Genomic DNA, 25306 nt, shown 5'->3' on the forward strand with positions numbered 1-25306 from the left:
GAAATGAATCTTACTGAATTTAGAAAATCTTCTGTTATTGACTCTAGACTTCTCCTTCCCTAGTGAATCCTTACAAGACAGACAAGCTATAAACAGTTATGCTGTCTTCTTTGACCAAAAGAGGTAGTCAAAATTCAAATTTATACATGCTGTTTCATTTAGGAAGAGAAACTGAAGATGGAGCAACTTACTTCTGATACACTTCTTTTATTTGCAAAAGCATAAAACTTCTTTCTTTATAGTTTAAATCACAGCAGCTGATGAGGATATAAAGAATGCAAAAAGGATATATATTATTTGTTTATAGAACCAAATCCTTCAGCAGGCACTCTGCACTACTTGCTTCTTTGCACTATATTCTCAGTGCTTCTTCTGTCGCTGGCATTTTTTCTATTCTTTTTCTGTATCCGTTCTGGTAGATCATTTTACTTGTCTCTCATAGAGTTGCTCCTCTCCAATGCAATCATTCTCCAGTCAGTCTTGACAGCTAGAATCTATTGTGACTTGGAATATGACTGCATTTTGGCAGAAAGTCTATTATTTTAGTTTTTAATTACAAAAAGAAATTTTAGATCGTATTACTTCTATCCTGAATGAAATGCAGATCTTAATCCTACCTATTTCAATTTAGTAAAACCCAAATAATAATATCCCCATTATCAGCTGCTACCTATGAATCCAATGGATCCTAAATTTGTGACAACTAAAAAGCTCAATAAAAGACAAAAAGTTAACAAACTTTGTATCATCTGCCCATAAATTATTAACATATCAGCAAACTACTTCTGTGCCTACACATTTATACGTCACCAATCCCATAGTATTTTACTCTCATTCCACTCCCTTTAGAATTTTTTCTCCCTAAACATTTTATTTTCAACTATCTGAGAAGAAGCTTCCATTAATGAATCTCTGGGTTAATGGCTTCTGCGAAATCTATCTTACCTGTGTCAAATAGAAAAAAATCATTACTATCAGAATACCTCCAGCACTGATTTTATGGGATAGTATGCTGAAATTGTGGCACTCTGATAGCCAAAATTTGATGACCCAATATTGAATTTAGTCCCCTGGTAACATTACCTCCTTTGTCCATGTATTGGGATCGATACCGAACAGGTTACCCTCTTAAAACGTATTCAGTCTAGAGCTCTACTGTAGCAAGAAGTTCCTACCAGAAATGACTAGGTCTTTGAAAAGCTTATGACCATATATCACAGTCACAGAGACTACCACAGATGTATCACAGAGACTATCTTCACACTTTGTCAAGACAAGGTATGTGATTTTCAGAAGGGCTCTATTACAGTCCAAATGGAAATTCCTATTCAATATTTCAGGAACTCCATGAAATCTGTTTACTGTTTTCTTTAGCTTATCACTGAAAAGTCATCAAAAGGAATAGGATATCTGATTAAGGTCCCTTTTCTATTGATCTTCCAGCTAGAAGTACATCATGTCACTAAACCCTTCTACCATTTTACCGTATCCAGTAAGTTTACTGGTCAGATAGATATTTTGAGGAGATGCCACTTTTAAAATAATTTTCTAATCTTTTGTTGTTAGGCTACCATGACATAGTTTGGTATCATGAAGAAGCTAAGAAAACTTTCAGGTGTTCTGGAATCTGTACTCACAAGCCTCATCCTGGATGATCCACAAATATCTGTAGGAGAGAGCTATCTCTGCACAAGCATATACATTCCTCTAAGAGACTCACTTGTGCTCTCCTAATGAAGACAGTGTTGCAGATTAACCCCCAAGTTTTGTCAAAAAACCTGCAAGACTATAGTTGCCCAAAATTGTGTGTGGTTGAACCATGGGACTAGCACAGTTGCTAGTTCTTCCAGTTGCTTGGTAGACTGTGTCTCAGGATTATTAAATCCAAGGAGTTATTACAAGGAAGTACAAAAATAATGGCCTTCAAGTAGTTGAAATAAATGTTTTAAATTGTTATACAGATTTAGCCAATGCCAGGATTTTAATGGAGATGGTAATTTATTTAAGGAATGTACATTTTCTTTTGCAATAACTCACTACTGTCACTAAAAGTTCAGTCTGATTCCTTAGTGAGGTCAGTTGGTAAAGTTACCACCTTTCACTGTTCTTTTAGGGTAACTTAGAAAAAATCAGTGCTATTTACCTTTAAATGCCTAAAATCTAATTAATTTAAGTTTAATTAAAATTTAATTAGTGCTTAAATTTTACCTTAAAATGCCACATTATACATTGTGGCAGTTAAAGAGCTGCTTCACAAGGAGCAAAGAATTGGAGTGGGGAAAAAAAAAATCTTTCCATTCTACAAATATATTTTCAAGTCATTTCGCTTGCTAGAAATGGGTTTATAAAAGCACAGCCTTAGAAAACTCTTCATATCTATTAGTGTCTAGGGAGTTGGCTGATACTGCACCACAGAGTTTTATTTTCTCAGTGGAAATCCTCTCTTCCCCACCATGCTTATGTGTCCAAGGTAAATTCTCTCTTTTTGAAGCAAATCACATTTCTTTGGGTCCAATTTCAGATTTGCAGCCTTAAACTTATCACAGAATATTTGCAAATGTTACTATCAGTTCTTATGTCAAAGTTTTAGTGGGGACCAGGATATCATCTACGTTTAACTGTACAGGCTACACAATACCCTTTTCCATTAGTCTCTCAAATATGCATAGTGCAAGCCAAAAACACTAGGTGAAACTGCCAATGGCCTTGTCCTGCTGTGAAAGCAGTTTTCTTCCAGTTTATCTCCACATGCTAGTATTCACTTTAAAGTTATGTGTAGAAAATGAAATTAAATCTCTGTAACAACTGGAGTCTCATGTATTCATTGTAATGAATAAGTTTTTTTAAAAAAGGAATACATTGCTTTTTCTATTGTACATCATTAACTTGGTGCTACTATCTCTTCTTCTTAAACAAAAGTATGTATGAGGCCCAAGGACTTATTGAAGGTCTCGAATGTGCCTTGTTGACGATTTCTCAGTGATCTCTTTCTTATCTGCTATTGGTAAATGGTGAGGTGTCTGTTGACTGGTATATTGGTATTAATCTCGTGTTGGGCCAGTAATTCAATAAAGCTATTGCTTTTTGCTTTATTACACAAAGACTAACTCCTGGTTCCTGGAAATAAAGACTCTCAAATGAGAAGTCACAGCCTCTTCTGCTGGCATGCTGTGCATTTATAGCAAGTCTAGCAGAAATTCTCAGAGTTCACTTTCACCCTTCCTGTTTTCGTATCAGCATCTGCTGGATTCAATAACCCATATTATGCAAGAACCACTTTCTTTATTCCTCTATTATTTGTTGCTTGTCAAAATAATACATTTCTGTTTCATATCCATGGGTGATAAAGCAATTCTGGTAAAAAATTCTGGCAAGAAAATTGCAAAACAGTTTTGTCAGAAAATTAACACAGTACCAGCTACCTTCATTATTTCTCTCCGCAAAGGCACAGCGAAGGCCCTAGACACTTCACTCACTCAAGAACTTGTCTTAGAAGAAATTTTCTGAATGTTGGATCTATAGAAAACAACTCTGGGATTATATTACACTGTAATTAACTGTAATTCAATACATCTGGGTTATTTAGACTTGTAGTTTAAGTTATAGAGGTCCAATATGCAAATCCAATTTTTCAACTATTTTTTCAAAGGTGTATTTTACCCAGTGGCCATACTCACTGGAGAGTTTTGGGTATCCTGATTTATTGCCTTTAGTATTTTTGACGTGATAACTTCATATTTGAGGGGCGTTTTACTTTCATATATCATATTGCACAAAAGATGACAAAAGTCCACATCTTGTCACCTTCCTGTCCAGATAGCTTATAGTTACATACATGGAGTTTCAATAGCTTCAACAAATACGATAACCTTCTTATAATATTTAGCAACACTAAATCATGCATACATGCATTCCCCCAAAATACTCTTTCTACTGAGACAATTTTGCCAGTCCCAACAGTACTCCCTACTATGACGGGGAATATACATTATTTCTGACCCTCACCATGGTACAACCATATGAGAACAATGGGAGTGCAATTAAATTTAATGTGCTTGTGTGACACCTACTGTAAGTATCCCAAAGTATTGCTACAATACAAAAAAATGTTAATATTACCTAAAAACATCTACCTATAAGCACCTCTTTTTACAGAATTTTTGCCTTCTGGCCTGGTTTTTAAAGGGAAAAGGAAAGACAGTGTAAAATAAAGTAAAATGTGAGAAGGTTTTTCCTATTCAAAAAATTCTTACCATCTAGTTAAATACCAGGGAGTTTTGTTATCACTAGGGCAAATCACTCAAAAATTATGGTATACTTAGCTTCTTATCTGTTTTCATGCATAATATTACACATTCCAAAATCTTCCTGTTGATGAGGACATAATTCTGTAAGCCTTTTATCCTACTGAACAGAAGAATCCAAAACTGTCATTGCTAGTACTAAGTAGTACTAGTATAGCTTATTAGTCCAAATTTCCTTGTACTAATACATAACAGCTCACATAATAAAAAAGTTTTAGCTTATATAGCATCAGAAAGCTGATATATAGGAGAAGGAATAAAGAATACAATCATTTTATCATTCGATAATTAACCCTATTGAAATTAATTTAGAAGATATTGATCATCGCAGGTTTCAACTTTATCTAAACTGAAAGTTTATTCATACCAATATTGTAATTACATTAATAAAGTCCGTGTAAATAGCACATTTTCTAATTCAAAGTAGCATATATTTATTTCCCTGAAGATCAAGAGGTTGGTCAGTCAATAGATTAATACATTCTGTCACTTAATACCTGTGATAATTTAAGCAGCTAGTAAAATTCAATACTGGATAACACTAGGGTGAGAATATGATCCTGATCAAACATTTCTCAGTCTTTGTAAAAGATGACAGGTACTTGAATAGGCAAGTGGATGCAGTGCAGCTCTCAGTAAAATGCATGACAGAAGTGGAAGCAATGTTGTACCCTTGACAAATGTTAGACCACTTTAAAATGACAGAACTAAATTACGTTATATCTACTATTATGTGGACCTAATAGTTTTTTTGCTAAATAGGGAGAATTCTTTTGCTAAAGAAATATAGAAACTGAGACACTCATTCACTATTACCGCAAAATTATGTCAAACAGGTGATTATACCATTAGCTTTTCAACAATCTGATCATTTGATCCGAAAGCTATTAAAAGGAAAGATGTGATAAAGTCAGTTGCTTCAAACACAATATGAGCAGAATGAAAAGAAAACCTTGTAGAACCATTCTTTTATTTGTTCTACTTTCATAACGGTATTAATCAGAGTATTAACATGAGGAAGCATGTAAATGTACTTCTAGAATGCCTACAGCGCCAAACGTATAATAACTTAAACAAAACCTCTAAGAAGCTTTTCACTGTTGAAACATAATTTTGAAAGTGATCTTTCAGACTACTAAACCACACTTTTAAAAATCTGTGTAAAGCAGTTGTGTATCAAAGCTCTGTAAAGTTTAAATTAATTTTGACTCCTTTGCATTTACGATAGCAGCCTATTTTATCAAACTGTAGTCTGCTTTGAAACTATGAATACTCAGATTGACTGCAAAACATTCTCATTAAAAAAGCGATGATTTTTTCTTTCTTTTACCTATTAAAGAAGTGTCCTTCTGACAACTGAATGGCTACTGATACCCCCAAAGATGGCTGATAGCCTTCCTTCGGTATTTAAGTAGTTAAAAATGAATTTGTGTTTCTGACTGATGTTCTTATAAGGATTGACAGTATAAATACTTACTTGAACTTCTCAGTAAAATTTTCACTAAGAGACAATCATGGTGTAGCAATGTTTCCAAAAGCAAGTTCAAATTACAGTATGGCTGGGATAAGAGCAGTTTCAGCTGACCCTGGGCTGCCATTTCTCTGGCTGATGGAGTCCTTTCAAAATGTAAGATAAAGACAGAATAATGTAGTTAATTTATCTATGAAATTAATATCCTTAACGTGCAGATGTAATGCTAACTCCCTCAAATGTCAATTCCTCCCAGATTACTCTGAAAATGCTTTCATGCTTGCTTACTTTAAGGCAGCTCAGGGAAGGAATTACATTTAATCTCAACTAGCTAAAAGCAAATTAACATTTGGTAGTCTGCCAAAGTTATAACTGATACAAAGCAACCTCACTTATCTCTTTCATGGAACCATGTTTGCCTTGTTCTACCAGGCAAAAAGGATTTTTTTTGGTGCTTGAATATATTTAAGGCTATTATTCTTTAGTTCACTATTACATTGATTGTTTAGTAAGAGCTCTGAAGTGTCCTTGATGAAGTATATGAGGCTTTTAATTAAAAAACAGAGAGAATGCTCAAAGGGGCTGCAAGATTCCACACTAGGTTGACCAATTATTACACATCCTGAAAAATCCACCTGAAATATTAGACTGGTTGGGTAACTGCTTTGCCAGCAGGGAGAAGTGAGAAAGCGTAGTACAAATTCATTCGCTTTTATGGAGACTGCAGTTTGTTTTCTGTTTGTGGTTTCCATGTTCTGCAAAAGTTTAGGTTTCCAAACAAAAATATTCCAGGGCTTCCTCTGAACTCAGCCAATGACCCAACACCAACCGTTGAACTCACATTGGAGCAATTAAATAAAAAAATTAAAAAATTAAAATCCTGTCCTGCAAGATGTTTATCACCCATTGTATTATTGTACTATTTTCTTCTTCTTGAAAAATGTTTAAGAAGAAAAATTTTCAAGAAGAAAAATTTTTCTTAAAGCCTAATTTTTCATTCTTTTGAAGGTTTTAAAATTAAATTTCAATGGATGTTTAGCCATTGTATTTATTCATTTTGGCTATAAGTTTATACAACAATAGTCGCTAACATTGAAAGTTTATGCACCTCATATGTAAGCTTTTATGCACATAAATTTTACATGCACCAGTGTAAAAACTACATATGCACTGATGCATTAACTATCCAGGCATAAACATTACCTGCCAGTACACACACACACCACCTTCAGCATCAGTTCAAGCCTTCTTCATCAGGAGCTACATTATCCTGTCAGACTAGAGAAGGATTTATATGCCTCTGCACATATACTTCATGTGCCATTTACACACAACTATCAGGACAGAACTAAAATGGGTTCATGTGGCTGTTCTAACGGAGAGGAACTTCTCATTTACGTTGGACACTTCTATGACCATCTGACTCAGCCAAGTGTGCCACCACCCAACTCTGCTTGTATGCATACATGAGAAAAAACAGAGATGACTGCACAAAAACTTTGCTGTTCAGTCAAGGTTGCTGTATAGACAATATACCTGATACAAACCTACAGCGCCTGGAAATGAAAATGCCAGTTGATATACTCCTTTAGTTTAGTCCCTCATATGTATACAAGTTTCCATTACCAGAAAAGCAGTATGCCACATATCTTGCAGGGCAACCTTGAAGTAACCTAAGGATACCAAGCTTCCATAACCCCATTTCCCAGCAGGACCTTTACATCACACTATTATGTCAAAACCTCACAGTTAATACTGTAAAAGTCATTTTAGTAAAGGAGGATTTTATACACCTCAGCCTTTGAGATTTTAACAGTAAAGCAAATACCTATGACTTGATAAGCAACGTACGTGCCATGAAAACTTATGTACAGCTTTTGTGATTTTCATCTGGTACATTATATATAATTGCTGATAACGTAGCACTGGCTCGACAATTGTATTTTTGCATATAAGCACATACTGGATTCTAATCATATTTATCAAAAATATATACATTTAAATCTTGATAGAACTTGCAGCCAAAATAATTTTTCCATATTTAAAACATGTATTGCATTCAAATTTTCAACTTTAGGGCTCTTCATTCTTAATAGTATTATCTTAATTTCTGTATATTCAAGATTAGTTTTATATATATAAACTCTAACACATGTTAAGAACTAATTTGTAGCTAGTAATTAATGTTGAAAGTAAAACAATTACTATATTCACACTAGAATTAGTGCTGTGGCTGAGAGCAAACTCAACACTTCACTAATTCAGTTAAAATATATGGGCCAGTTTCGTTTTGTTTCTCACTTGAATGCCACATTATCATATCTAATAAGGTCACTCATTGCCTTTGAACTATAAGGAAAGGAACAAGTTTGGTCAATTAGATTTATGAAGGATAATATTTTAAATTACTTTAGAAATAAATGCCATTTTTAGAATATTTGAGTTGAAATAAAACTTGTCTGTCATTGACCAGATGGGAAGTTATCGTGTTGTAATATACACCAGTTCTTGGCTCTTTAAGCCTCTTGCAAATTGAAACGTACAATGGTGTGACTCACTTGGAGGAAAAATAAAATATAGCAGACATTCCCTACAGCCATGAAGCTAGCACCAATAAATGCACTGAGAAGTTTTGTAACGTGCATATGGAGAGGCATATGTTCTCCCATCCTTGTAGCTCAGTACTAGTGAAAATAAGACTAGCCTCATAAAAAGTGACAAAAGGTGAAGTACATATAAATATCACACATATAAATGTTCAGTTTTGTATGGTAAAAGAAAAAAAACAGAACTCTGATTTGCAAATGGTATGATTATAAACCCCAAATGAAGCAAAGAATGAATCACAATTACCACTAAAGGAACTGTAATATAAATTATCAGTAATTATTTAGTTTGATAACCAACTATGTTATTTTGGTTAGTATCCAAGACAGAAAAAAAGAAAACCTCAAATGATAAGTTCAAGATTTTATAAGGCAAATACACATTAACACTAATTCATGTTAATAACATTGACAAAGACGTTGAAGTCAAATAGATAGAAGAAAACAGACTGTAGCCATTTTTAGGCATGAAAAATAAATAGCGAAATTGTAAACAAAATCATTTCAGGAACTAGCAAAACTTTCTCTTGAAATATCAGGCTTAGGAAGAGCAAATACTTAATAGGTACATTTATGCCAGGTTAGAGTCTTCAGTTAAAAATTAGGTGGCCACAGCTGGGAGGTGTACAATGGCCTGCGCTTCCTATTTTGTTATGGACAGTGAATATATATTTTTATTAGATGTAAGAAGTAACACCATAAAACAATCCAGGAAGAATTATGATGCTCTAAAAAATAGTTTTCTGCAATACTTAAACATAATGTGTCTTGTTAACACTCTAAATGCAATATTTCAAGAAAGAAAATCTTCCATGACATAAATACACAGTGTAACAAAATTAGAACACCTCAGAATATGTCCCTCAAACTCCTTCATTACACTCAGGGTCTTTCACTGTTTTTGCTGAGCAGCTGAAAGGTGTGTTGTTAAAAGAAAACATTAAATATTTTACCAACATAGTTCACCCATTATCGCCAGGACAGTACACATGGCTTTATATATATGGACCGTCCTCACACATGTACACTAACTATATCTTCTGAGAAGTGTGCTTTCTTTTGGACTCCTCATTTTCCCATTTGGTAGTCAAGAAAATGTATATTTTCTCACCTTTTATCCAGAGAAAATATGTAAATGCTGGATAGCTCTGGAATAGTTTTCTGCTACTTATTCAAGACAAATCTGTCCTAAATAGCATCTGTAAAATCTTAAATCCACCTCAAAAAAGAGAATTATGTCAGGCTGAAATGGTGCCAGAATTTCCTTTACATACTTTTACACAGTGGAGGGTACTCATGCTTGTGAAGTCATCTTCCAAAACTCGTAATTCACAGTATAATTTAAATTTTGAGTACTGGCCTTGGGTTAGGGCATCAAAAAGCTTATCGTCTTTTCTACAATGAGTCCTTAATGATGCATAAATTTTCCCAGAAATAGAGTAGATCCCTCTTGAAGTGATCATGCAGTCATTCCCTCTCCTATATCCCCCCTTCTCCTCTCCTTTCTCTCCACCCACGCATAACTTATAAAGCCACTGACAAATTTCCTTGAAGGTCGATTGAGAGGTAAAAACATATGATATTTCAAGCTTTAGAAAAACTTAAATTACTATTTCAAGCAGAGAAGAGGACACATTCTGTATTCAACAGTTATTCACTCTGTTTGGCATTTTGGTTAGCCCACCATACAACTTTGACTCAGTCACAGCAGCTTTTGCCTCTGGTTCGGCAGGTATCAGAGGCACCAGGGAAGGAGATAACAGTACTGCTGACGTATAGTTAGGCATGAAGGCTATGGAGAGAAATCAGCATGTTTTGTGTAGTGTGGGCCAAAATCACAGGGAAGATACTGTGATGTACAAGGTACAAGATACTGTGTGTCCAAGGTAAGAGGTAATAAATCCACAGCACATTGGTCTTCAATAGGTCACCACAGGTCACCACTCATATGATAACGTATTCCTCCAAAATACAAAAATACTTTCTCAGAAAACAATAACAACTCACAAAAGCAGCTTTTCATGAAAACGGAGAGTGAAAATCTCTCAGGAAATAACTTTTGAAGAGGAGGAGGAGGTGAAGGGGTTAGGAAAGGATCTGCACTGGTGTGGGAGTGCTTCAGGTTCAAAATTAGAAAGGGAATGACAGCACAGCTGGTAGCATATGTCTCATATGTAACTTGTCATTATATGCAGTGACACAGAAAAAGAAATTAAGCTTTTGCCTCTAATCATGCAGTAATCTCCCCAAAAATCAACTACGATCAAGCACCATATTTTTCAATGAGTTATTTATATATCAACCCTTTTTTTTAACCAGCAGTCATAAACAGAGGCATACATTCTTTATCTCCCCTTTAATTATAAGTCTTTCAAAACAGCAACTGTGCTGAACTACATTATTGTCAAGAGTTATATACTCTTTAATTAAAGCAAGAAAACCTTACAGATAATTCAAATATCAAACATAATGAATATACTAGCAAAAAGCTACACAGCGCACTGCTTTCAGCATGACCTTTCTTACAGACTCTTAAAGTTTAAAGATTAAGGAAATCTGCAATGAATTAAAAAAAAAGTTTCTATGTTTTTTTTAATCGGAATATTAATTTGACTTTTATTCAGATATACTCTTTTCAAAATGCTGTAACAGCATTTGATTAATATTGACTATCTGGTGATTCTTTTACAACAATCAACTTTTGATACTCACTTCAGTAAGGAAGAACAGGATGATGGTATGCAAAATAACCAGTGTAATGGATGATAAAAGACTTTTGAAAAATCTTGAGGAAGGTGTTCATCACAATTGTTTAAAAATGTCCTGAAAAAAACCAAATACTTCTGAATTACATGGAAGACTGAAAATCCCTTCGGATCACTAGTACTAAATATATACAAATGAGACAGAAAATCCCTTAAGATAAATAGTACTAATATATGTATGCATACACATAATTGCAAATTTATTTATCTTATATACTGTTAAAAATGTCATTCTATATCTTACTTTCACTCTTTGAAACTTGGTATCTAGCACTGTTAGTACTGTTAAAGCAATTTTCTTCATATTTTTACTCCTATATAGCATGTTTTCAAACTATGTTTGAAAATGCATTGAATAAGCAAATTGCTCTTCAGTCATTCATTTCTATAGCTCTTTTCTTTCTGCATAATACATGCATCATATTACCAATCCTTTTATCATAATCATAAGTAAAATATCTTCTGAAATTATAATGGTTCTCTTTTGAATAAGATGCAAGTACGTACAGACTTTGGATTAAACTGGACAAAAATTTGAACCAGAAGCTTTGGACCTTCACTGGCTTGTGAGAAATAGAATACTGGTTGAAAAAAAACGCTGTTTTCAAATATAAGGACTGGTGAAGAATTAGATAAGCTAGTTTTATGTCATTTCTGCATTACTTCTCTTACCCAAAAGATGTGAGAGGCAAAAATCAAATGTGTCCAATCCTCTGATACTAAAAATTAACTGTTTTCATTAATTAATGATATTATATGATTATAAATATATATAATTATAAGAACAGGATTATAGAATTTAATATTTAGCTTTCACTTTTATTTAATAGTAAATAATAATAAATGTATTAGTATTTGTACAATTCTGTAGCAACCACTAGGATGCAATAATGTTTAATAGGAATGGATGCCCCTTGGCCTCTTCCCTTTTTACTCTCATTTACATGGAATACAATTCCAACAGAGAGGATATAGTCTGTTACATCCATCCTCCATTAACCATAATCAATTATCACTTCTTTTGCACCTTACTTTTCAATTTTCTTGGCTGTGAATTTTTCATCTTAATAACTTTCCTTCTCCGAAGCTTGTTTCTTTATGTATCATGGTTGGGATTTTCTAAGTTACATAAAGAAGGTAACTACCTTTAAAAACACCATTTCTACAGAACTCATTTATGGTATATTTACTTTACTTTCTAGAGTGATTCAATGTCATTTCCACTTTTGAGTCAGTACTCTTTCTATTGCAGTAAAAGTAGAGGGACATTTAAAAATACCTCAGGAAAAGATACGAGGACTTTCTCAGGACAAGAGAATCATAGAATCATAGAATCATTAAGGTTGGAAGAGACCTCCAAGATCATCGAGTCCAACCGTCAACCCAACACCACCATGCCCACTAAACCATGTCCCTAAGCGCCTCATCTACCCGTCTTTTAAATACTTCCAGGGATGGGGACTCAACCACTTCCCTGGGCAGCCTGTTCCAATGTTTAACCACTCTTTCAGGAAAGAAATTTTTCCTCACATCCAATCTAAACCTCCCCTGGCGCAACTTGAGGCCATTTCCTCTCGTCCTTTCGCCAGTTACTTGGGAGAAGAGACCGACCCCCACCTCGCTACAGCCTCCTTTCAGGGAGTTGTAGAGAGCAATGAGGTCTCCCCTCAGCCTCCTTTTCTCCAGGCTGAACAACCCCAGTTCCCTCAGCCGCTCCTCAGCAGACTTGTTCTCCAGACCCCTCACCAGCCTCGTTGCCCTTCTCTGGACATGCTCCAACATCTCAACATCCTTCTTGTAGTGAGGGGCCCAAAACTGAACACAGTATTCGAGGTGCGGCCTCACCAGCGCCGAGTACAGGGGCACGATCACTTCCCTACTCCTGCTGGCCACACTATTTCTGATACAGGCCAGGACGCCATTGGCCTTCTTGGCCGCCTGGGCACACTGCCGGCTCATGTTCAGCCGGCTGTCGACCAGCACCCCCAGGTCCTTTTCCGCCAGGCAGCTTTCCAGCCACTCTTCCCCAAGCCTGTAGCGCTGCATGGGGTTGTTGTGACCCAAGTGCAGGACCCGGCACTTGGCCTTGTTGAATCTCATACAGTTGGCCTGGGCCCATCGATCCAGCCTGTCCAGGTCCCTCTGCAGAGCCTTCCTACCCTCAAGCAGATCAACACTGCCGCCCAACTTGGTGTTGTCTGCAAACTTACTGAGGGTGCACTCGATCCCCTCGTCCAGATCATTGATAAAGATATTAAACAGAACTGGCCCCAATACTGAGCCCTGGGGAACACCGCTCGTGACCGGCCGCCAACTGGATTGAACTCCATTCACCGAGTGAATGGAGTTAATCTTTTCACAAGACATAAAAAAAGCCACTGCCAGGACATGGAAACAGTGAAAGCGGATCTAAACACTTAAAACTGGAGACAGAATGGAAACCCATTGCAACAGAGCCTTCAGGAACTCCTAACCTAAAAGGTAAAATCACCTCTTTCTTACAGGGTACTTTGTCACCACGGCATTTGTATTTTGTCATCAAAACACGGTATTTGTGTTTTGTCATTTAATTATTTAAAATTACTTTTTAACTTTTTCACAGCTGCATATAAGTAATTTAGAAGTGTATAGTGTATAAGTAATATAGAAGTGTCTATAAGGTCACTGTCTGCCTATAAGACCCCAGATGAAAGAAGAGAGAGAATTACACTTGTTCAACAAGAAAGACAGGTGTATAGCTTCTGAACTTCTCCAAAAGATAGGGTGATTTATTTGAAAACTAATTTTACTAATCAAACAATATTAGTAGGAAGAATTTACTACAGACTTCAAAATGATCTTAAGTATGCAATATCTGAGCATAAGGATTAGCAGACAGTGAATTTGTGCTCTTTGTGAATTCATGAAAACCTGAAGATTAAAAATAAAGCTGAAACTGTAATATAGATAAAGAGAGAGCTTAAACTAGAAAATAATTATTTTAAAGACAGTAATTTCAGCATTGTGAGAAAATTAAAGAAAAAAATCTTATTGTCTCTCATACTCTGAAATATTTTTCTTAATATAGCAAAACATAGAGCCAAATTCCTACAAGAAAGCATGATAGATAGTGTTTGGGTAGTAATCTAATATCCAACACATCTTGTCTAGTGTTGGATAGTGTTTGAGCTGTTTGAGAGACTTCTGGGCTAAAGCAGCTTGTTAAGTATGGTTTCTTAGCTGTCTCCTAAGGACAAGCACAGGGCAGACTTTTGAACTCTGAGGCTTATAACAAAACCTCTATACACATTTTTAAACTGAGATGGAGATAATCTGAAGGCTTTAAAGATTGTTTAAATATTAGAATAACTTCAAATACTATAAAAAATCAAGTGTCTAATGATAATACAATAATTCTGGTGCCAGCATTTCTCACTGTCCACTGCTGGCTATGTAATTCTTGCCAGGAAAACCCAACTCTGTGCCAAACAGTTTAATTCAACTACTCTTCTGACAGAAGTATAATAATAGCTAGTAGGAAATTTGTTTTGACTACAAGTTACGTTAAAGCAGCTGCCTATAGTCTCAAAGCAGTGGACAGCATCTGTGAAAGTACTTAATACCACAGCAAGATTCCAAGTTACAGTAGTTTTATTCTTCAGTAGAGTATGACAAGGTGAGAATTGATCTCGTAAGCCTCAGTGCAGGTGTGAAAAAATGAGATGCCAACAAGATGCATCCTAATGGTATTTCCTTGTAGACTTCGAAGGATTTATCTCTGTATAAGGAATAAACATGACTAAAAAGCAACTTCATGAAGTATAACTCATATATTAAAATTAAGAGAAATATTTGCCATTTTTAAAATTGAATGACAGATATTTTTACCCAATAGACAGCAATTTTACAAATAGAATCTCTAAATTCTTCTCTCAGCATTCAAGTCATTCACCTGATTTCTTGTTGAGAAAGTAAGATATAATAATTGATAGTATGAAATCACAAAAAGGTGTATCCACCTTACTCTTTATGATCTTCCCTAACAGAAAGATTGTCAACTCCTGCTCAGTAAGGAATACAGAAAAAAGCACAAGAATAGATCTGCTCCAACTTGAGCACCCTCAACCTGGTGCAGAAGACAGTCTCTACTCTGAAGTCATAAATGGGTCTCTTGTACTGCACATGGCCAGCCTACTTCTCCTGGATAATTTCATTTTGTAAAAAATAATGAATGAAGAACAGCATTGGATACTCCTATGAAATCCACAAGCAACATTGAAACTGTTAGATCCACTGCACAAAACCCAGCTACTTGAACTGAGTAACTGACAACAACCTTGTCAGTGAGTAAGACTATGACGACTGGAAATTCTGAGGGGTGAAAATCCTCTTTTTTCAGAGGTTTGGGCCTGCAGCAAGAAAATAGCAACACCGGGTAGTTTTGGGAGCATAGTCTGAAGACTGCTGTTGTTCAACAGTTTCCTGAATAACCTGGACAAAAGTGGACAGACAGAACACACATTCAGGACATTTGCAGGTGACACTAAACAGGGGGAAGCGGGCACAATAGTTAACACAATAAACTAGAGTGCTAAGTCATGGATGACTGGGCCAACAGAAACTCACAAAGTTCACTGAGGTAAAGTGCAACTTTTTGCTCCAGCAACAGAATTATAATAACCTAGGCTGTGAACTGACTGACCGAGTACCAACCCTACCCAACCCCAAGCCTGGGATTTATGGCCAGTAGGGTGTTTCATATGAGGCAACAGTGTATTCTCACTAGAAACAATGCAAACCACACACTGGGCTGCATTAGGAGGAGTATGGCAAGCAAACTAAAGATAGTGATTCACTTCATCTACTTGGCAACAGTTAAGCCTTACCCAGAATATTTTGTCCACGTGTTGGGCCTACAGCTCAAGGAGGATGTGAGGAAACCGGAAAGGACGAGACTGCATCATCTATGCCAAGAGGTTGAGGGATCTAGGCTCCTTTACTCTGGTGAAGAGGTGGCTAAAGGGTCAAGTCATCTAATGGCAGCCTACAACTACCCAAAGAGTAATTACAAAGACAACACTGACAAACTTTCTCACTGGGGGCTGGTGCGATACAGCAAGCCACAGCCAGCAGCTTTGAAGGTTGACACTTGATATTAGGCAATACTTTGCACTAAGGCAGTGCTGTGGAACAGGCTTCCCAGAGAGGTTGCAAAATCTTGGTTCCTGGAGGTTTACATGGGTCAGCTAACACAGTCGTGTCTGACTACTCTTGGTGATTGTCCTCCTTTAAGCAGGAGGTTGGACTAGATCACCCCCAGCAGTCCTTTCCAACCAACATTTCTATTATGCTAAAGTTACTTCAGGAAGGCCAGAGAAGAGGGGACGAAAACGAAGCACAGAAAAATGAGTATTAAAAACTGATGACCCAAGATTCATAGGTGAATTTAGGACTGGGTCTAAGTAGCCTTGTCATACAGAAACGAAACTCTAAGTGATAGCAGAATGCACAACATTTGATCACAAAATTAGGAAGAAGAAAGCACATGCCAGAATCACTTTATTTGAAGTTAAGGATATTACTGATTTTTCAGCACCCCTACTATTTTGTTGCATTTCAACAATGTAATAAAGGATCTTGAATAATTTCAATTCCCTGGAAGCAACAGTTAATACAGCATCTCTAGTAAGTTGGAAAGGAGCCAGCCCTATTATTAGACAACTCCTGGAAAACAATGTTCTGTCATCACTGCTTTTCTGATTACACAAAACTTTCCTGAGCAGTCTAAAGATTAATTTAAACCTAGCCCCTGCAGGGAAATCTTCTAGTATCAAAAGAGAGCATGATAGATTTAAAAGAAAAATCTTTATTTCACTTCCAGCTAATTTTACCAAAGTTTTGAAAGATATAGAGCCAAGCTAACAGATGGAAATTTTGATTATACAGCTGTAATTGTAAAGAGAACTGATGAAGGATTAGTATTCCTTTAAAATCATGCATAACTTCTAAATTTGTTATTGATAGATTCTTAACATGATGAATTATGCACAACTCAGTAAATAATGGACCTAAGAATTCAACATAAAATTCAGTGTTTCCAACTGGATATAGTCATTCAAGAAGCTACCCTGGTAAATCTGCTTTTTTTGTATTCTGGACACCGGGTTACGTTACCTGACACATATTGGCTGTAATGAAACATACAATATAAAAGAACTGTTTTGATAACGGAGTCTCACAGGTTTTGAAAATAAAAGTTCTGAATACACAGTTCATAAAAAATATCTCTTTTTACTTACACAAAAACATGCATCATCTCTCTAGCAAAGTTTTTTAGTGTTAGTATTATTTTCATAACTATGTAACAAAATATGACATTTTTTGTATTCTTAAACAAAGCTGCCAGATTTTGGTTATGATTTGCAGAGTACTTTGTAGTAAATTAAAAGAGCTACTACATCCTGCACGTCAAGTTTTTGATCTCTAGAAAAGCAAATAGGATACTGAAATTTATATGCCTAAATATGAAACCTATATGACCAAGTTGTTAATCTGTAGCATTTTACATAAAATACAAAATATGCTGCCTCGCTCTCTCCATTGGCACTTTGTTCTGAAACTCAGTGAGTTCTCAAGTTAGCACACATTTTTTATCATTCCAGGCAAGATAAATCTGTAAACAACATGGATTAGTGGAGGAGACTAGAATAGCTAAAAGGAACAGACTATACTACATATTTCTTTTGGTCCATCATTCTAAGGGCTTTCATAAAGGAAGGGTGAAATGTCAGAACTGACAGCAGAAGCAGTTACAGCTACCGCAATGTCCATTCCTGCCTCCATTACTATTGCCACAGCAGGACTACCTAATCTGTTCATGAGTCACCTTCTTAACTGCTATTTTTTCATGAGCCTGCATTGTATAAGATCAAACATCCAGTTACAATCCACTTTTGCACGTCCCTCAGAGCCCACAAACATTAAAATGAGGCCACACATGACAAAAAATATTCAGTTAAAGAAGCTTAAATGCAGGAGGTCTCTACCCTCTTCTTTGTATCACTAGTATTACCTAGAATAATAAAATAAAAGCCAGTTGAATAGGATTTGGCTTTCTTAGTTTTGGGGTTTGTTGTGTTTTTTTTTTTTTTAATTTGTGATCTCACTTTGTATTGTCTCTTACACCAAATTTACAGCAGAATTTTTAGCATGAAAAAGCAATGAAAGACTCAGACCCAATTTCAGTGCAAGTAATGTGTCCTTTTGTTCACAGATGTGACTTGTGAAGACATGACTTTATAAAGATGGGCATTCTATACTCTTTCTCTTTTAAAATACGTTCAATATTTGTTGAAGCATACTGGTCATGTAACCAGATGATCATTTCAGTAAGTAATCTTTAAATTCCAGTACTTATAGAATTATTACAGGATAACAGCAGAACATTCTAATTTACCTGGAAGCTGAAGGTAGATAAATCTGAACTAGTAAGAAGATGAAATTTTTTCAATTGTATGAGTGACAAGTCCTTGAAAACCTTACCAAGGGCTTTGGTACAATAGTAGTAAATGTTTTTAGACTGATAAGAATGTGTTTCTAACAAAATGTGTCCTAACTGAAAAATAAATTGCAAATTTGGGACAGTAATTATTAATGAAATTCTGTTTGTGTTACGGAAGAAATCAAACCAGGCATTCACTATGGTCTATGTTATCACCAGACAAAAAAATGTGCAGTATTGGAGTTTGATCCAAAGCTAATAAAATCCCAGCAGATATAATTGGGCTTTAGGTAAGACCATAAAGATAATTTCAAGACCAAATCGAGAAATAGTCAAAGTTTATCAAGATGTGTCAACACTATGCATTTCATTTGTATTTGAACATAATTATTCACCTTGTAGATCTATCCATGTAAGCTCAAGAACCAATTTTATCTCAGACTGAATGTTTCTTTCATACTCACTTATACAAATTCTTCAGTGGTGAAGTTAAAATAGCCAGCACAGAGAGCAGACTATTGCAGTGGCTATGTATTTTATAGACCTTGAGATTTGTGTCTTCATGTGGATTCAGAAACTCCTGTACAGAGCTGCAAACTGACCAGAGCATATCTGCAATGGACATCAAAATTGCTGCAATATCAATTCTGTAGGGAAAAAAAAGTGAAAATAACATTACTTAGGACATCAGGATAGTGGTAAATTTCAGTTAAATAGAGCTTTCCTCTGACAACATAAAATACCTAAATCATAGCATGGACTTCAAATTTCATCTTCCATAAGTGGTGTAGGAATTCTGAATCCACTATACTGTAAAAATTCAGTGCTTCCACAGAAAAGTTGTTACTGAAACTAGTCAAAAGAAGACTTAAAAAATATGGAAATTTTCTCCAGGAAAGGAGAAAAAGGACAGTGCCACTAGACAGGAATAACTTACCTCCACAACTAAATAAAATTAAATTTAATTTTCTTCATGATAAAGTATAATTAGACTGTACATACTATTTTCAAATCCTGCTGGAGCAAAAAAGTAATGACAAGTGAACTAAATCTTCAATTTGCAAAACTTTAACTGCCAGGCAACATATTATGATGTGGAACGTTTCTGAGTCAGTAATCTCTTGCCTCTTGATATTGGCTGGCAGAGCATCATGGGTCATTGGCCTAAACAATAGCAAGCACCCAGACTACAACAACATAATCTCACAAAACTATGCTGACATACAACAGATGGGAAACAGATGGATAACAAAAAATATATGGCAGGCATTAAGTTGGACTGAAAAAAGTACCTAAGTACCTAAAAGCCAATGGAGGCATATGTGATCATCTGCGTTTTTAAGGATCATCTCATTTTTGGAAGATCTAGGCAAACGCACATGAACAGACATTTGTCTGTATTACAGATCAGATCTCTAAAATTTCAAGTATCACTGGGAGAAAAGATCCCCCCCAAAGTACAGTATTATTAAAAAAAGAAAAGTAAAACCTCTGTGATAAAAATATATTCAATTATATTAATTAAAAATTGTTTTTTTCATTTGTGCATGACTGGATAATTTAATTCACTTAGTGAGAAATTCAAGAATCACCTTATTAAATACAATAGCTTCTCTACAAAACAACAATGTAAAAAGTTCTTTCTTGTTCAGTACTTTTAGAGCAAATTTGTATAGAATTGACTAATACTACATTTAAGAAATACTGTATCAATACATATTCTTCATATTTCAGGGTATTTTTTTTCCCAGGAAATTTCCAGGAAAGTTTCCAGGAAACCTCTCTGTACCTAAAGATATAGAAGGGCCTAATCATGGTAAATTAGTGCAGGAATAGAGCATGCAAATAGGTATTTTGATACATAGAATAAAACTTTGTTTTTTTCCCACCTATTCCAAGAATGTGAACTTGTGCAAGTTACTTAAGCTTCCATGACACTGTTCCTTTTCATAATAAAACTTACGATGACAGCACGTAACTCTTAGCTCACACAGAACATATCTCTGCTGTCTCTTATCTCCTACAAATGACAAGCTCTTAAATTTTTAACTCGCATGGCCACCATGGACTATATCACTTTCAAAATCTAAAAAGAGGAACATATTCATACAGGAAAGATATATAGCAAAGGGGCAGGATGAGAAATAAACCAATTTCTTCAGTCAAACAAGACATTGGATAAGAAAGGGAAAGGACAGAGGTAGGGTAAGCGTCTACCTGGAGACACCTGCTTTAGTATTTCTTAAAGAGACCCTCCTCTCTGGCAAAACATAAGAATCCCAACAAGAAGAACTTCCAGCTTCAGATTTCCTAAAATGAGAGGAGAAGGAACAGCCTCTTCCTCCTCTCTCCTTCTGCACCACTGGCTTCATTCTGGCAAACCTTGTGATGTGACCTCGTAGCTCTTTCACTCGAAAAGTCTGAAGAAAACCCAAATTTTATTAGAACACATGGAGTTTTCTTCATGAATCAATGGCTTGATTTCTAATCCTGATACTGCCAATTCTGCCCACATTTTTGGTTGCGCCACTACTCCTCAATGCACTGTTCATCATGAGGCTTTCAAACCAGTCAAGCAGTTTATGGAACAATTTCACCGCAAGTTCAAAAGAGGTCTTTGATTCTGCCCGGTTTAGTATGACTGCCAAATATACTTAAATATACAAAACATATTGAACTAAAATGAACATCAAAATACATAAATTGTGTCTATCCCCTCTGCTGTGTTCATTAACATTTAAATTTGAATCAAAGCAGTGCATAACAGAAAACTAAGATTTACTTATTTTATCCATTAAAGTATGCATTAAATATACAACCATTACCTGATTTGTGGTGTTCTCCTGTAACTGGGGCAGGCCTGACAATATCTGGAGGACAGCATAGCCAAAGATTGCTCCAATACATCTGTAAGAATCTCCTGGGCTGTCTTGGGAGGTAGAATAGTCCATAGATCATGATGAAGAGCACAGCAGAAGTAATGCCACATCTGGACAGAGAATGAGCATCTTTCCCCCTATCAAAACCACCACACATTAAATAATAAAAACACACCTTCCAAAATGTCAATTTAGTTCCTGTAAGTCTAATTAATTCAATCTGAAAGGAAATAGCTGAAGAGTTTCAGGCACATGATGACCAAAAAATGGTCCTCGACAAGATGTGAAACATCTTTATTAGCAAGGAAACACATGTTCCATTTCAGTTACAAAACTAGAGTTCTGCCACAAAACCAAACCACAGCATTTGACCTCTTATATCCTTAATTAACCTATTCTCAAAACTCATAGTGTTATAAGTCTAGTCTAAAAACATATACAGTATTCTGTACTCACTAGAATAGTCAGATGAATTTAATATAACAGTTTCTTTGTCCTCAAAAGAAAATAATTATTTAAATTACTTAAGCATATATATTTCCCCAGATTCATAATTGCCACACATAACCATGATTATGAAATTTTGGTTATATATAATGGATATGCAGTAAGAGCAGAAAAAAATAAAAACTGAACAATTAAACTGATAATAAGAGATGTCCAGAATTTTTTAAGATTTTTTTTCATCTTATAATGGTAACTCATTGAAACTAAATATTTTCTGCGAAGGAATCAGCATTGGTATTAATATTTCATTGTCTGTACAGAACCACCCCAATAAGACACAGAGATAAATACAGAGGAGTTAAAATCACAGTGGTTAATTCATAATGCCTCTAAGAAGTACCTAGGTCAACTCACATTTAAATGTTTCAACTAATACCTATTCAGAAAATAGCATTATGATGAACCTGTATCAGAACAAAGACTTGAATCTTCACTTCCCACATTCCAAGGGAGTTGAGAAATATTTTAAGAATTTGTTGACATTTTATATCAGAAATATAAAACAACCCCATGATTTTTAAAGCACTGTAAGAGTTTGATAGGCATTCTCTAATAATAATAAGCCAAAATAATCTGGCTTCTTTTTAAACACACCACATTAGCAGATTATTGGAACTTGTCATTATTCAGTATTTCTCTGCCATAATATTTGAAGTCTATTTTATATGAAAATGTGGTAAATTATTACAAAGAACAAAAGCACCAAACTTGTGACCACTGCTCTAGTCATTAAATTTATGATTGGCATAGGCATCTCTAAAATCTCATTTAGAAAAAAAAGAGAAAACCAAATCATTAAGACACCCAAATTTTCAAGTTTCACTAATGCAGAAGAGAAAAATGTTTTCTTCTGAAACAGATAAGTTTCGGAAGAAAATTATACGCCTAATTTTCTTTGTACATAGAACCATGGACATCTTATAACTGTTTTAAGCATATTTCAACAGGCAAACCAAAAAAAATCACTCTGTTATTTTGAGCAATAAAGCACTTGACAAGTGTTTCCACACAGGTAAAATAGGGTTGTATTATATTGACCAAAAACGGATATAATAGAATAATGGACATATTAAAATAACTTCCTATTTTTCTTATATGAAATAAAATTACAGTATTATTGCATGATATACTGAAACATCATCATAAGACAGTACAAGTTTACTTCATAACTCATAACATAACTTAATAACTTTGCATAACTCAAACATTAATACATTTCTATACATCTGGGTTTCTTAGATATATTACTATGACTACTTTTGAGGTACATTCCAGTAGAACTTACCCAGAAATAAATCCCTAACCCTACCTTACAGACATTTTACTAACATTTCCCTTTCTTTGCAAAAACATTTCAACTGTTACAGAATAAATTTACCAGGTAAAAAATAACTAGTTTCAATGCCTAATGCAAGCTAATTTATTTTGGTCAGATCTTTAATTTACAAAAATAAATTAAAAAATTCTCAAAAACCATGCAGACTTAACAACCAGAAATATAAATCTAAATTGACTTTCTAATCTAGGGTATTTATTTTTTTAAGTAACTGAATGTTGGTGAGTTTTACTTTTTAACTATGTAATGATGAACACAAATTGCTTCATTTTCTCTGCTTTATTTAATTTAAAGCAGTAAATCGAATAACACCCCATTTCTAACATCGTACCTCCACTGCAGAAGCAACAGTTTCACTGAAGATTTAAATGAGATTCATTCCCCTTTTCTGACCTGTTTTTCTATTTGTTGCCATTTCTAGACAATTCTACTGGTAAACATCTGCTATTTTTGCAGGCTTCGTATAACACAAACAGATGTGAGCTTTTATTTAGCTTATATATCAGGAAACAAGCAGCTGCGCTTTATTATATAAGCCACTCAATATTATCTTTGAACAGACAATTCTTTATTCTTTGACTATTAGAAAACATAAGTTCCCAAAGCTACAGCAGATGTCTGCTACACTAAAAGCTCCTTTTGAAAACGTAATCTGGAGAGCTGGCCCAGTGGCACAGTGGGTGTTCAGTGCACTCTACCAGCGAGATCATGAACCCAGAGAATTTCACTCCCTGGCAGCTTAGACTCTGAGTGCTGAATGGGAACTGTGCTCTTAGAGCTCAGCTCAGATCTCACATTACCACAGATTCGCTACTTGTATCTCACAAAATCTCTGCTTAACTTTCCCAAAAGATACTAAAAACTTTCCACGATCTCACAGTGATTATGATCTCTGTGTCTACCCTCCAGTCATAATTGGTCTTTTGGCTTTTCTTTTAATTTGAGTTACCGCTATTGGATTAGGTGTACGTCAGAGGGAGGATGGATGAGCAGGTATTGAAATAGGTTATGAAAGTCCAAAAATATTTAAAAATACATTATTCTTATTTTAGCAATGTAGAAAATTCTTTTATAGAATGTCATAACCATTTGCTACCAATCTTGTTCTCCTCAGATGTTACCATTGTACAACAAACAAATAAATGGATATGGAAACTGCAGCTCTGTGTAATCAAACACAGACACTGTCCCCTGCCCCCTCCTCCCTTCCCTTGTCTTTCAGTGGTTTTGTCTTCTTTCTGGATGACTTATACATCAAGTAAGTCAAGCAGTTTTATTAGTCAATATGTCATTAGTGGGGAATGGAAAGGAAGGCTATCACATATTCTTTCTAATACCACTTGAATGTCCTATATTATTGGGGAGAAAGAAGAGAGTAACTTCATGTGATCCCTGAAGTGTAGGATTGCCACTTAGTTTGTAATTAAGCATGCAATACAAGAATGAGGAAAGAAAGGTTTCTTCCTCTTCCTTCTCCCCTACTCATGCACACAAAACCAAAGGACAGGCAATGTTTTGCTTATTTTGTGGGGAAATAGCACAAGGGAATGTATTTTTTTCCTTTATGAAATTGCATTCAGGATTTACAGATGAGGACTGAACCTTTTATAGTTTCATGTAATAGTCAAAAGCAGAGGACAAAGGGGAAAGGGTAGTGATGGTCCTGACCTAAACCAGATTCAAAAGCTAGGCTACTCAAGAGACAAGCAGAAGCAGAGAGCCAAGTGCAGCTTCCCCTTAAAGAAGCAAGGTCATGAGGGTGTTCACAGCAGTGGATCCCACTGAAAACGCAGCAAGGGCTGTGACCTCCTGACTCACACAAGTGCAAGAGCGTGTTCCCATTGAGAGAGGAGGAGCTCATACCACAGCCTGCTCTTGATGACTGGCAAGGTCTTCTGGTGCCTGGCTCCAAGCTACTCTTGTTTTCTGAGCTCAGCAGGATCTGCATGACTTAAGAG

The 25306-nt window shown here is 35.4% G+C and overlaps 1 protein-coding gene across 1 annotated transcript in view; it reads right to left on the reverse strand.

Moving 5' to 3' along the window:
• The window catches only part of LOC103922219 (uncharacterized protein KIAA0825-like), a 161387-nt gene that overhangs the window by 132672 nt on the left and 3409 nt on the right, over positions 1–25306 (reverse strand). Inside the window, exons 2-3 of the mRNA XM_009330316.1 lie at positions 11094–11204; positions 5782–5921 (exon numbers count right to left, since the gene is read on the reverse strand). Of these exons, the coding sequence (XP_009328591.1) occupies positions 5782–5921; positions 11094–11204 (251 nt within the window). The remainder of the gene's footprint in view (positions 1–5781; positions 5922–11093; positions 11205–25306) is intronic.

The sequence above is a fragment of the Pygoscelis adeliae genome, unplaced genomic scaffold, assembly GCF_000699105.1.
Source record: "Pygoscelis adeliae isolate BGI_AS28 unplaced genomic scaffold, ASM69910v1 Scaffold178, whole genome shotgun sequence".
Lineage (NCBI taxonomy): Eukaryota > Metazoa > Chordata > Aves > Sphenisciformes > Spheniscidae > Pygoscelis > Pygoscelis adeliae.